The 14,910-nt window shown below is 35.0% G+C and overlaps 1 protein-coding gene across 10 annotated transcripts in view; it reads right to left on the bottom strand.

The window, feature by feature from the left end:
• Positions 1 to 14,910, bottom strand: part of DMD (dystrophin) — a 996,724-nt gene that overhangs the window by 644,911 nt on the left and 336,903 nt on the right. For all 10 annotated transcript variants that reach the window (XM_027888128.1, XM_027889056.1, XM_027888040.1 and 7 more), the window contains 4 exons: positions 13,239 to 13,480; positions 11,298 to 11,478; positions 3,554 to 3,699; positions 2,395 to 2,607 (listed from right to left, as the gene is read on the bottom strand). In XM_027888128.1, the coding sequence (XP_027743929.1) occupies positions 2,395 to 2,607; positions 3,554 to 3,699; positions 11,298 to 11,478; positions 13,239 to 13,480 (782 nt within the window). The remainder of the gene's footprint in view (positions 1 to 2,394; positions 2,608 to 3,553; positions 3,700 to 11,297; positions 11,479 to 13,238; positions 13,481 to 14,910) is intronic.

Here is a 14,910-nt window from a genome sequence, read left to right as displayed (position 1 = left end):
TATACAAATATGCCTTAGTAAATATTACGAGATGGTAACCAAAGGAAACATTTACCTAACATGATTGATATATTTAAAAACATCAGGATACCGTGGCAAATTAATTTATTTAGTAACAGTGATCATACAGAAATTATCAGTATACTTCAGAATGGCAATTACCACAGCATTGTTGAAAGATCTACTGTGCATTTCATTATTCAACAGTAAAAATAGTTCAGAATCATAGTTCATGATGAAACTTTAATACCTTTACAAGAATACTTTAAGTATAGTTCATTAATGTGGTAAAATATAGATCTGATGGGATTTACTTAAAAAGAGATTAGTCTCCAGCTACCAATGAAGTTCAAATGTATGACACATTCTGTAAGTTGCCACAGCTAAAACAATAATCTGGATGAGAAGTCATTCAACAAGCTGAAAAGACAATGACTTTTATACTGGATGTGTACTAGAGAGATTTCAAGAATAAATATAAAGGCTAAGACTGGTATGCAAGAACAGCTTACATAGCTTTAAAAATATCTGTTCTACAGAGAATGGTCATGATATTGAGGACCTTCTCTTTTTAAGACCAATGGGCAAACCTCTAAATTTGGGGTGGGGAGAAGGGCAGGAGGCAGAGAGAAGGAAAAAGACAAAATTCTTTTTTTCTCAAGCAAAGTGTCTTGCTTTTTTTATGTGACAAGGTTATGGCAGCAGGGGGGGCATCTGTGAGGAGAAGACAAGTGCTGTCCTGTGCCGGACACAGAAAGTTCCAGCTTCCTCCAGTGGAACCACTGCTGGACATGGATGACCCTACGGTTAGCTAGTGATGCCTCGATGATAATATAGCTAAGAAAGGGCAAAAAGGCCAGAAAGATGGAGGAGGAGAGAAAAAAGGTGAGAAACAGCCCTACAAAAAGTGAGAAACAGCACTGCAGAACCAAGATTGGTAAAGAAGAAGGGGCAGGAGGTACTCCAAGTGCCAGAGCAAAGATTTCCCTGCAGCCCATGGAGAAGACCATGGTGAGACAGGCTGTCCTGTACAGCCCACAGAGGTCCATGGTGGAGCAGTTATCCAGTTGCAGCCCATGGAGAACCACATCAGTGCAGGTGGATATGCCCTAAAGGAAACTGCAGCTCATGCAGAGTCCACACAGGAACAGGTATTTCTTGAAGGCTGCAGCCCTTGGGAGGACCCACACGTTGAAGCAGGGGAAAAGAGAGAGGAGGGAAGAGCAGCGGAGAAGAGCTGGTGTGGACTGCCTGCAGGTCCCATTCCTCATCCCCCTGCACACCTTGATGAAAGATGAGACAAGACTAAAGTGCTGGAGTGCAGAGTAGGAAGAAAAGGGAAAGGGAGAGGTGGTGGTTTAATTTTTGACTTTGTTTCTTATCACACAAATGCATTTTAATTTACCTCAAGTTGTGTTTGTTTTGCCCAGATTAGTAGTTAGTAACTGATCTCTCTTTACATCAATCTTTATCTCAATCCAAGAGCTTTCCATCCTATTTCGTCCCCCCTGCTGAGGACAGGGAATCAGAGAGCAGCTGGGGCACCTGGATGCTAGACAAGGTTACCTCACCATACCATTAAAATTGATTTCATGTCCAGCTTTAAACACAAGCAGTGGAGATACAAAATTACAATTTAGAAAAATGTGGTATTTCAGTACCTAAATTATAATAAATTGTTTATATAAAATATATATGTTATTTTAGACTAATAAAATGTTTCCTCCTTTTTTTAGTCTGTTTTGATAATCTAAAAACTGATAAACTGTAACAAATTTATTTTTATTTTATTCTCTATACTTTTTAAAATCCTGATTGCTCTGAATTCCTCTGAAAACTGTCCCTTGAAATCATATAGAAATAGAAGTATGTTAAAAATGGACCTGTAATGCTGCTACATGTGATTTATAAATAAGTACAAATAGAGGATCCCCACAATGAGAGAAATAGTGTAATGTTCCAACCCTGCCATTCTAAACACCTGAAATACAGTTCTGCTTTCTGGCAACTGCTGCCAAGATACTACTATATTATAGATAACTTTAATTATGTAAGTGAATTCATTAAAGTCAATATGGTTACAGCTACTTCAGATGCATGAATAAGTGCTTCAGCTGCATTGAAAAAGTAAACAGAGGAACATTAGTAGCAATTTTTACTGAAATCAGAGTTTTTGCTATTGAAACAACACAGGCAGAAACAGCCTGTGAGATGAGAACACAAAGTAAAATCTTGGACCAATCAAAATCAAGCAAACATTTTATTACATTTTTTTGAGCTGTTTTGATATTTCACTTGGGTGTGAATATCTGGAAGTATATAAATGTGTTTTATACTAGTCCCCCAGCAACCAGCTACCACGTGTTAGCTGAGGTTGAAAAAAGTTTGATTAACCTGGAATCGCTGGAGCTTGGTCATACGCTCCTCGAGTTTCTGGCAATGTTCCACCAACTGTGCCGAGAGTTTCTTCCAGCGGCCGAGGATCACCTCAATCTCTGATCTGTATCTCTGACTGACATCTGTAGGGGCTTTCCTGGACAAATCCTCCACAGTTGTGCTGAGATAGTTCAGGCCTTTTTGCTGCTCTTGGAGAGAACTCTGTAGAGCCTGTGGATAAGAAGCAAGTAGTATCCTGATTCATGTGTTAGGCAGTCTCTTCATTTCATAAACATAGGTAAGACATGTAGGTCACCTTTGCCAGAACATACAGTGGTATAATCTACTGAGCAGTTTGGAATTGCTTTTCTCACACAAACTAGAAAGTAGATTTTTTTAGTTGAACCGAGAATATAACCAGAGGTGTTTATATTTGCAAATAGATGTGATCTACATACATTTCATTAACTTGAAATGAGAATTTGCTATGGCTCTAATGATTAAAGGTTTCAAAAGAATCAGATTCTACATGGAGAAAAGCAATAAACTTAGATAACCAATTCTCTGATTTAAATTTTTGATAACTTCTCAAACTTTTGCAATTCTCAGTCCAAATTTGCTGCATCTAGATTTTTTTCCCTATATTCTACTTTTTATTTCTGAATGCTCCTCAAACAACATGCTCATTAGCCATCCGATAGTAAAACATTATCAGACATTGTAATACAGGGAAGGTTTGTACCCACTGGCAAAAGTTGTTTTGCATTTATGCCTGTTTGTAAATCTGACAGAAAATCTGACAAAGAGCATGCTGCATTTTGCAAATCAGAATTGTTTCCATGTCAGCATCAGAAAATGAAATCAGCTAAATCTATATATAAATACCAGAGCTACCACTAAAGGAATATTATATATACCATGGGGACAAACAAGGCCTTTACCTTAACATGTTAAACATCTCATAAAATTAGTTTCAACTGTGAACACCACTTTATATTCTTTAACTTTAGGAGTCAATATAAGTAAGCAGCCACCACCTCCTGAAGCCCTTGTCTAAAATCCAAATGGGTATTATTTATTCAAGATCTATAGGCTTCAGCAGGCTCATGACAACTAAAGGTTTTGTCCCTCTAAAGTTCTGACTCGAGACATTCATCCCCACAGCTTGATTACTCACCTTGAGCTCCCTGAGTCTCTGCTCCATAATTTCATATTCAGCAACCGCCACTTGAGGCATGGAGAGTTTAGTTTCTGACTGCTGGATCCACAAAAGTATAGTGTTCATTGTCTCTTTGTAGTGTGCAGGAGGCAAACTGTCACAAACTACATTCAGTGGGGAAGAAAAAGGAAGGAAATAAAGGAAGGAATGAAATAAAATGATTTTGTGCTTTGTTATTCAGTTTGCTGACAAAACATGCTTGATAAAAGACCAAGCCTCATTGAAGTCGTTGGCTGTTTTGCAAGAGATTGCAAGAGGCTCAGTATGTAACTATCAGAATTTTTGAAAAAATGGTGGAAACAGAAATATTTTGAAAAATGAATACACTTATTTTAATGTTTACAGTATCTCTGCCATTTCATGAGTTGGGTGTCATTTGACTCTCCTATTGTAAGTCATAAGACAACCTATATGGCCAAGACAACTAGCTTAAATATGTGTGTTCAGAGATCAAGTGATAAACCACTGTACTTAATCCAAAATCTAAAATCAGAAATGTGTTAAGCACTAGCGTTCCCTTTTATGGTCCACGTTTGTGTGTTCAGTGTTTCTGTTCAAGTAAAATGTTCCATTTAAGACATCTGTTAAAAGCTTAGAAAATTAATCTTTCTTCTGCAATAAAGTTGAATTTTATTGAACTGTGCCTATTGTGCCAACATTACAGCTGCTGTAAATAGACAACATCTGGCACACACATCAGCAACTCATTAGCAGAGAAATTCCCTCTGCCATCAACAACAGTTGCTTCTATAATGATTGAAAAATGTACAGACAAATAGCCTGGCTGGTTGGAACTGAAATATTTCCAATTTGTATCACATAATAATGAAGCATATAAAAGCTCAAAAAAATTACACCTATTTGTATCTCCTGTATCCTCCTCCACCTTCTCTGATGGTTCAGAAAGAACTGTACTGAGAAATTATATATCTGTCCAAAAAGTAGTTTTGACAAACACCACATTAAAGTTTTTAAGTTCAAGCTTGCTTACATTCTCATACAGCAATGCTTGGTAGACAGTACTTCAGATTTTAACCTAATTTTTTAGTTGATCAACAGAATGATAAATTTAAAAAAAAAAAAAACACCACACATATTTTCAGTTAGACATCATAACAACATACTAAAAACAGGGCAACCTAAACTCTCTCTTGTACAGTATGCACATTGTATCACATACTTTCCTCATAAAAGTCTTGGCTAATCTGATTTATCACATACATCTGGGGATTTACAAAGGACTTGGTACAGAAAAGAATTACCAAGTATCTCTTCCCTTATGATGTTGGTTTTATTTTTATTTTTTTACACAGAAAACAATAGTAATATATTCTTGGAAACACAAACCCAAACATATTCAATCTCATCAAATAGCAGTTTAAATATTTTTATTTCCTTAGTGAGATTTGTATTGTCTTTGACTCATTTAATCCAAACAATTCCTACTTTAGAATAGAACATACATGTAAACTCATCATTGCAAATGAATGGAGATATAATTTCAGTTTATGTCAAAGAATTATACAATTCTTAACTACAATTTTATTTAGAAATATGAAATGAAGTTCGGAATTGTAATATAATGTTTGACTTCTCTAAGTTATTTTCTCCTTTAAACGAAAAACCAATATTATGACTAACATATACCTTCAAGCATTTATATAAAAGAATTGCTATTTTCAGTAGTAGTGAAATCTGCCTCATAACAGGTAAAATCTGTTACAGCAAACAGCATCAAACTCTTATTCTGCAAGTTTGGCAACAATAACAATCATTTTAAAACCATCCAAGCACTGCAAACATATTGTTCAATTGCAACGAGTTCTGTAGTATTTGAAGGACTAAATAAGAGTTCAAATGGGATGACAGATATTGATTCAATCAAGCTAGTGTCTTCAAAATTTGGTTATTACATATTAACATGATAGCATCTTCAAATTGAGTGAAACAACAGTTTTCCAATTTCACTTTTCCAGATTACTGCAGATTACTTATATTGAAATAATACTTTCTAATTTATTTTTTTTATTTTTTTTTTTTTTTAACATAGAAAACTTATCAGCATTTTCATCCACAAGGAAGCAGATTAACTTTTTGGATGACTCTTAAGAAGAGCCTTTATTGTTTTTGCAATACATGATGTCAATGATGAGAATTCAAACTCCTACACTGGGATTATTCATTACCTAATTATAACTGTTTAAATAATGTAACACAATTATGACCTCTCTCTGGCAGTAGGAATCTTTAAATTTCCCATGCTAATAACATAAATCCACATTAAGACATATTTATTTTATTCTAAAATTTGCTTTGTGATACTAATGTTTATGGATTAAAGCCCATATGATAAGCAAAGTCTGTTGTATTACATGAAAAAATGAATTGGTAGTGAGAAAGATTCAGCATGTCCCCAACATGGGCCTCATTTAGATGTAGAAAAACTAGGCCCATGACAGAACTGTAACAAAATACCACAGAGGGAAATTACAAATATGTTTCTCTGAAATATTAGAATACAGTTTCCATCCCAGAATGGAAAAATGTTGTTGTATTAATCTATTACACTTGTAGGAAATGAATTTTGGTGTGACTAGTTTCAACCCTTGAAAACTGACAAGCAAATACATTTACACTTGCGTATTTATTTTAGAGAAAGACCTTAAATTTCCAAATGTTCCAATACATATTTGGTTAAGATATATTTTTAATAACTAGAACTATTTAAACACGAGAAAATAGGTTTCCAAGTAAGCAAAGTACTTTGCTTTTTTGTTTTTCCTCCCATCTGCCTTTTTTCGTGACCAGATTTTTCAGTCAAAAATATTTTCCCAAATCAGAAATGAAATGAGAATTATCTCAGCAACTATCAAATCAAACGGGATAGGTTGTGATGTGTGTCTCCTGCAGTCAATACAAATCCCACTGTTCATCACATCATTATGAAAGGTAATAAATATAATCTATGGCATCATTTTAGTATAGAGTTATTCCCTCAAATGAATTAACTAGATTGAACTTCATGTATTTCCAATAAAAAATTCCTCAGTAGCAACTGCAGTTTAACACCAGGCTGATTTTCTCACAACTTTGTTTTGTTTATTTTGTAATAGAAATACTTGAACCTATTCATCAAAGTCTTTATACTGATCTCTCCACAAAAGCTGGGATTCCCTTCTCCCACATTTTTAACCAGAAATTGCCAAAGTGGAATCATGAGGACTCCTGTATAATATATAATCAATGTTCTGCAAGTGATTTCACTTTCCAATTCTGTTTGTTATAAGACTTTTAAAAGAAATAGAAGGGAATAACAGAATGGTTTGGCTTAGAAGCAACCTTAAGGATCATCTCGTTCCAACACTCCTACCATAGGAAGGGACTCCTTCTGCTTAGATTAGATTGCTCAAAGCCTCCTCCAACATGGCCTTGAACACTTCCAGGGAAGCCCTTCTCCAGTTTCACAAGATCCAATGTAACAGTAAAAACCTTTTAAAGACAGAATTTTTTTTAGATGGTTTTATTTCCCATCCATGCAAATTTTCATTTTTACCATGGAGGAAAAGGACAAAGTCACCTACAGAGTAGAGCACATTATTTCATACACATTCATTTCACAGTCTGCTTTGTCCTTTTGATCTTTATTTAAATAAAAATAATTACAGGAGGAAATGGATGGATGGGGAAAATAAAAAAAAGAAAGAAAGAAATTGTTTGAATGCTACTCATTAGAATAATAATTTCTCACACACATCTGAGATGTATCTTAAGATCAGAAGACTCAAGATTCAAAGAAGGTTAAGCAAACTTTCTCCCTCATAACCAAACAGCAATGAATATTTTGCTACTAAATCATAGTTTCGGTCTTAAGAAAAACTTCGTTAGGAAATTTACAGGACACCTACTTAAATTTTTCCTTCCTCAAGTACACAATGATAACAATTTATTATCCGCTTATAACCCATCTCTAATGCACTTAGACCACCAAAATAAGTTAGTAGTTCAAAGTTTAAACAAAAGCAGACAAATTACAGACTAAAAACCTCCAAACGGTCACTGTATTGTTATAGCTACTGTGGTTTATTGAATTATAAAATTATGCCAAGACTAAGTTGCATGAAATACAAGTTATGGAACACGTAAGAAGCTGTACTAGTGGATTAAATAGAATAGTAGCTTGCATGCAAAATAACTGTAAGCATGGCATGGGTAAATAAAATGTCAAAAGAATCTTGACATGATATAGAAGGCAAAATCTTTCTAAAGTACTTCTTGAAATAAATAGGAGAAACATTATTTGAATCCAGATGAATAATTCATCATTAATAATAACAACAACAATGATGACTTCACCTTTAGGAGTTACTGATCCTGAGAAGGTAGAATCAGAACTTGAAAGGAAAGCACAGTGCATGAATTTATGGAGAGAAAAATGGAAATAATTATGACTTTTCCTTTGCCACCTCCATCCTGATACTTTTAACTTTACCTGTGACAGAAGCCTAGTTTGGTTTTTTTTTAGTGACTTTGTAAAAATCTACTGACTCTCCAGTTTCCCTCTGAAGAACAGCCTTGTCAAAATGAGAACATGTTTCTCACTCAAGACCATGGCTGGATAAGAGTTCAATGCAGCAAGACTAAAATGCAGAAGCACCTTCACGGATTTTAGTTCAGTCATAGAGGTTCAGGAGTGCTGGAATGAATCAGCTGCCACCCAGGAGGGAGTTTGAACCAGGGAGTTTGAACCACTTACCTGACACTGACTGACAGCTCTCCCTGGGCTGAGGGGCAGTAGGAGGCTGACCAGGCTGCTCCCGAGAAATCTCTCTGACATAGTAGCAGTTAATGTTAAGACAAGTAAATATAAAGTGCAATTCCTCGTTTTTCACCAGGGCATTACAAAGCTAAGAATTTCCGTATGAAATCACATTCTTAGTTCTTGAGTTATTGTCAGAATTGTCCATTTCACTCCCTCGTGTAGATTACTGAACAGCTTGAAGCACAGTCTGATCCCTATTATTCTTTAACCAATACTGTAGAAATTACTCTAAATTTGTTTGGGGAGGAGTGAGATCTGAAATGCTGGATGCATCCTATTCAAAAGGACCTTTTGATATACAGACTTTCTATAAGATGAGAAAAATAGGATCATATTTCTTCAGACTTTATGAGGCTGTATTTATTTCATAAACAACATTGTAAAGGAGTGAAAAAACAACCAAATAGGCTTTAGAATTTAAATTACATTTTATAACTGGATTTGCTAACCAAATCATGGAGAAAAATGTGAGAAAATCTGAGTTCACCTTTAATAATATTTTAGTGACAAATCAACTGTGCAGCACAGAGAAATTACTAAGCATTCTTGAACCTAAAAAAAACAAACAAAACCCCACAAAACAAAATCACCACCTTGAAAAAAATGCAATCAAAACCCAACCAAACAAAAACTATTTTAGGGAGACAATCTTCAAAATTAGAGAAAACTGTTTGTGGGGCAAAAATGCCCTTGGAAAACAGAAAAAAAAATGGAGTAATGAATATTATAAAAAACAAAAATCAAACCTCTTATGATAAGTCAAAAATATAAAAATCCTTTTAACATAAACAGAAACCTTAATGATGAATCAGAAAAAAAAAAAAAACAAAACAACAAAAAAACCAACTTTCTAAACATGTACATTTTATGTACAGGGAATTAAAAAAAATAAGTTCTATAACTGATCTGCAAAACATCACTCAGTCTTCAGGAATTTTTTCTATGTATAAAAAATTAATTGCAAATAATTTATGTAAATAAAAGATAGAAATATCTAAAATGCTCTAGCAAAATTTCAACATTTTCCAGTAAAGTAAGGCTAAAATAAAGACATGGGATATGGTCTTTTCTCCATCTGTATAACACACGAAAAGCAGTCATTAAAGGAAGCAGAAGAAACTGAGTCTCAAAGTACCAAATTTTCCATGCTTTGGTTTCAGGTCTATTTTTTTTTTTTCTTTTTCCCCCCCATATGTTTTGATTCATAAGACTTTCCTGAAATGGCAATAGGCAAACCCATCCCATGCACAATTGTTCATATCTGGAGCAGTTATGAAAGGAAGTTAGCACTCTGGATAAAACTGTATAAAATTTCTGAAGATAAAATAACATTTACATAACACCCTCACCTAAACTATCACTGCAGGTATGTACTGTATGGGATAAAACAACCTCATCTTGACAGATGAACTATTTGAGATGAAGCTCCTATGATGCAGAGCTGCCACATAAAACAGTGACAGCTGTCCAGGGTTCCATGAAATACTGATTTAGGAACTTCTGTTTTCTAGCACTTCAGGAGACTCTCCCCAGCCTGTTCAATGTTTCCACCTCAGAACAAGTCCTTCTGCAGTTGGCCAGGGCACCCAAGGAGCATAATGCAGCACAGGGGTGGGGGGAATGAACATCCAGGAAGAACTTTGGTAAAGTCCATGGTTCAGGCAGTGAACACTATTTGTCTTACTGGACTAATCAACTGGTTAGTTCATGAGCGATCACTATAGTAAAATTAGATGGGGCAAACCCAGTAATTATGCAACATGAGTTAGAGAAGAAATCATAAAGGAACTAGCATCTACAATATTTTTCTCTTGGCAGAATGGCAATCGATTTCACCGTATTAATGGGTTTTAAATCTTAACCACTGCATGTCTTGACTTTAGAGTCATGGATAAACATTATACTCCTTAATACTAAACTTCTACAGCTCATTCTTTTATCACTTGCTATGGCTCACTTGCATTTTTTTCAGTTCTACGCACCTTCAGTTTGCGTATGTGTGCACGTGTGAAATAAGTACAGTAGCACAGTAATGTACCATTATAAAAATAAAATCCAAAACTCTTCATGAAAGAACTTAGGAGGAATACTATAAAAAACCACTAGAAGGAGCTAGCACCATGTCTAATTTCAAAACAGTACAGTCATTTAGAGATATTGCTGGTTTAAGGGGTAAATAATGTCTTTGTTGTTGAGAAAAGTTGCATTTGTATTAATTATTAATTTCATAATCAAATACAGAAAGTGTGCAGTATTCACTGACATTCTACATATCTTTAATAAGAAGAAGTCAACCTTCTATTTTGGTATAGCATTTTCCATCTCTTGAAAAATTCATTTCACTACAAATATTGCAAATAATGTTATAACTGGCAGACATATATTCTGCATTGTAAAAAAGAAACAGTTGGCCACATGATAAAAAACCCAATACGCTGAAGTAGCTGCTCTCTTTAATGAGTTTTATGGAGTTAAATTTCTGTTATGTGAAAATCTAGAGCAGATTCACTCCTGTAATATAACTGTCTTTTCTCTTACTCTCCCACCTTAAAATCCAACTAAACAAACACCTTTTAAGGTTGCCAAAAAATATCACTGAATCTGTCCATAAAAACACTAACAAGAGGAGGTCTGATGGTAGAATTCCATTGAGTGTAACCTTTTCTTCTGAATAGTGTTCCTTCTCTTGTTCTCCTACTAATATAAAATATGGAATTCACTGATAATTTTTGAAAGACTAATTCAATTGCAAAAAAGTGCACCTAAATTGCAATAATGGTTTCCTATGACACAAGCAAATATAAAAAAAGAAAGCAAAATATATACAATACCTATATTTTGCATGCTAGTCAGGCCAATTGACTTGTTGTCATGAACACTTACTGGTCTGTAGCTGCTTTTCCCTGGCATGCATGTCAGCAAATATTTGTTTGAAATGGCTGGTAAAAGCAGCAAGGTCAGCATCCAGAAACACTGGTCCTTGCTCTTTCTCTTTCAGTGCTTGACTTTGAGCCTTTAGTCGTTCAATTTGGGGCTGAAGGGTTGACATTCGGATGATTTCATCCTGCATGTTTGAACAAAAAAAAAGGAAATCAAGATAAAACAACTTGAAAAATGAAATTTCCAGTGCCATGAAATCCCCGCTGTTTCAATGCACATTACACATCTCTTCTGCTTCCAAATACATCAGTTACAATGCCAGCAACATTGGTATTTTAAATCTCTCCTCACAAATCAATACCTCTGCTTCAAATATGATTGTTGATTGATAGCACCGCTTAAAGACACTTTAAAGACACTTTTGCAGAACATTGTCATGTTATTAGTGTAATTCTCAAAGAAAATAAGATAGATTGTACATTAATATTTCATGCCAAAGGAACATCTTTTTCACGTGAAGCTGGAAAGAGAAAAACATGTGTCTCATAACCCTGGAGTCATCTCTGTTAGATTATGTACTAAATAGCAGGTTAAACAGGCTAAATAGCATGAAGTAGAAAGATGAAGATGCCCAGTGATTTCTAGCAGCCTCACAGTAACATATCAGAGTTTGAGGTTAAAGTAGAGTGGGATAGGTTTGCTCAGTTGGAAGGGACTTACAAGGAACATCTAGTCCAACCACCTGACCACTTCAGGGTTGACCAAGTTAAAACATGTTGCTAAGGGCATTGTCCAAATGCCTCTTACAAACTGACAGGCTAGGGCCATCAACCACCTCTCCAGAAAGCCTGCTGCACTGTTTGAACACCCTCCCATTCTAGCCTAAACCTCCCCTGGCACAGCTTTGAACCATTCCCTTTTATCCTGTGACTGGATACCAGGGAGAAGCGATCAGCACCTTCCTCTTCACTCCCCCTCCTCTGGAAGCTGTAGAGAGTAATCAGCCTGTGCTACTCTACCTTCAGGAGACCTTGTACACACTGTGACACAAACAACTACTGAGGAAAAAGAAATGAGGAAAGTAAGCCAAATGTACAGTTTGGAGTAGAGCTACTCAAAGAGAAGCTTTCTGCTTGAAAACAGAGACCCTCTGTAAGTACAATTCCATCTTGGAAATGCCTGAAAATAGAAGCAACAGCACAGATCTAAATTTGGGGTTCAAACACTATTTTCTGTTTGAGAGCTTCTGGGGTCAGAGATTCCCTGAGTCAAGACTCTACAAGTATGTCATGCAATTTATAATTCAATACTACATCTCAATATATTCCTGTATATCAATATTAGCTTGTAAGTAATCCTCACCCACAGAGCTGTCTACATGAAGAGAGATAATCAAATTTCTATGATGGTGCAGAGCAAAAATTAAAACAATCAGGGAGAATAAGTGAATTGGTGTGACCATTTTTGCACAACTACTGTGATTCTGTCACACTATGCAGAGTAATATTCCTCCTTTTGAGTACACAATCTACCCTGCAGTAGAATGCAGGGTATGTATCAAATAAAGTTGTGTGCAATGGTAGGATTTTGGACTTGAAAACAATTTTCTGGCACAGATCCTTAACAGAGGTGATGAACAACAATTTTTAAGACACAGATTCTTACAGTAAAAAAAGAGGAAAAAGACTTTAGGGCCATAATTCTCTAGCTTTAAGAGTCTAAGCATCCTAATAACTAAATATTTTAAACACCCATATATTGGGTTCTATTATCTCTATTTCTTTACCAGTATTTCCTTTCGTTGAAAAAGTTCAATAATTACTTTGTAAAGACAAGGGTTCCATTCACCATTTTATGTTGAAATAGACTTGGTCATAATCTGTCTCACTGTTAGAACACCAACGAAGTACAATATCATAAAAATCTGGAAGAAGAATCTCTAACCTTGCACTTTTCCAACTGAGTTTTTACTGTAGCAGGATCTGTTGCTGGTGTGGGTTGTGCTTTCAGCCAGTTTTCTGCAGTAATTGTTGTCTGCTCCAGTTGCTGCAGCTGAGAGTAGAAGTCAATGATGTTATTTTGGTACTCCAGCCATGCCAGTCTTTCACTCAGCAACTGACAGAACTCAATCCAGCGGCTCTTCAGCTGCTCTGAGGCTTGCCTAATGTTGTCAGGATTCAGGCCCTCTGGAAATATGGGAGAAGAAGACGTTTAAAGATAAACAAGTTACGAAGAAAATAATTAAAAAGAAGTAATATAATTTACCAATTCAATTTCTGGTTTTGAGAACTCATAAATCCAGTTAATGATTTATCATCAAATAACAGTCCTGAACATACAGATGTTACACATTAGTGGGGAAAGCATATCAAAAGTATTTGAAGTTGCTGCCAGGGTACTTTTGTTGCTATGGGAATGAATTATAAAGTACATTAAAGTACAAGAATGGGAATAAAGCAGCAAATAGAGATACAATACATAAAGCTAATTAAAACTGCCGTAAGAAATAAGAAAATGCCTGGCAGCTGGATTTTGAAAACTGTGTCTGGACTGTAATTAGATTAGAAAATCCTGTTGTAGGATTTTCTTTAATAAAAAGACTGATTTAAATGAATGGGAACTACAATCTGCAGCTATTTGGAGGCTTCTGATAATATTTCAAGTTTTCATTATATGTTATTTTAGAAATATCATAAACACATGATCAGATCAAATCTCCATCTAGGCCAGTCCTGTGCATCCAACAGTGACCATCAGGAGACACTAAGCAGAGAGATGAGAAACCACAGGTGATGCTTCTCTATGATTATTTTCAGACAGGGTATGGTTTCTCTGATATAGTTTGCCTATTTCTGTCTATTGTTCAATAATTAAGTTTATAATAAAGTCCATAAAATCAAACTGGCTTTAGTTATTACAGACAAGGAAATTATTCAGAATAATTAAAAGATTAAAGAGCTCTATATTTACTGTGAAGAAAGTGAGGCAATACATATGAAAGATAAGCAAAGGTGTCTTACAATAACATAATTTATAATTATACGGAAACTTGAACTCAGGCTGACTTCAAAATACTATTAACTTAAGCAGCTTATTTATTCTTTCAATGGAAGTTTAAATCTAACCCCTAACCTTTTTTGGTGTAATGACATGTAACAATACATATTGTAATAAGACCAATCTTGATTTCAAAAATAAATTTCTCAATCATTTGAGCAATGCTATATGCTTAAGAACATTGTTAATAAAATCATCACTTAATCATAAATTAGCTAACCAGTAAAACACAAGTGATGTTTTTATCAAAATAATAAAAAATAAAGTATTTTTTTTTTTAAAAGCAAGTTTAAAAGCAAACGAGGCAAAAGGCTTAAGTGTTCTACTTCTGCGGTCTTTGATACACTGTCAAAGATGATTTATCTGGTTTGCAACCTGGACTCCCAATCTGCAGGAATAAAGAGCAGTAAAATTGATGTGCAATTTTGTAAGGTAGGACACAGGAAATGAAGTTCTAATTACAGCTAAATCCCTTAAATAAAATAAGTACTAGAAATTTAGTATAATAAATTTTTCTAGGGAATTACTATAATGCATGCTGTCTAGTAAACCACACTAA

This window comes from Empidonax traillii, unplaced genomic scaffold, assembly GCF_003031625.1.
Source record: "Empidonax traillii isolate 1590-97213 ecotype Southwest subspecies unplaced genomic scaffold, ASM303162v1 scaffold1:size7828297, whole genome shotgun sequence".
In the NCBI taxonomy this organism is placed as follows: domain Eukaryota; kingdom Metazoa; phylum Chordata; class Aves; order Passeriformes; family Tyrannidae; genus Empidonax; species Empidonax traillii.
This window is presented reverse-complemented; position numbering and strand designations above follow the sequence as displayed.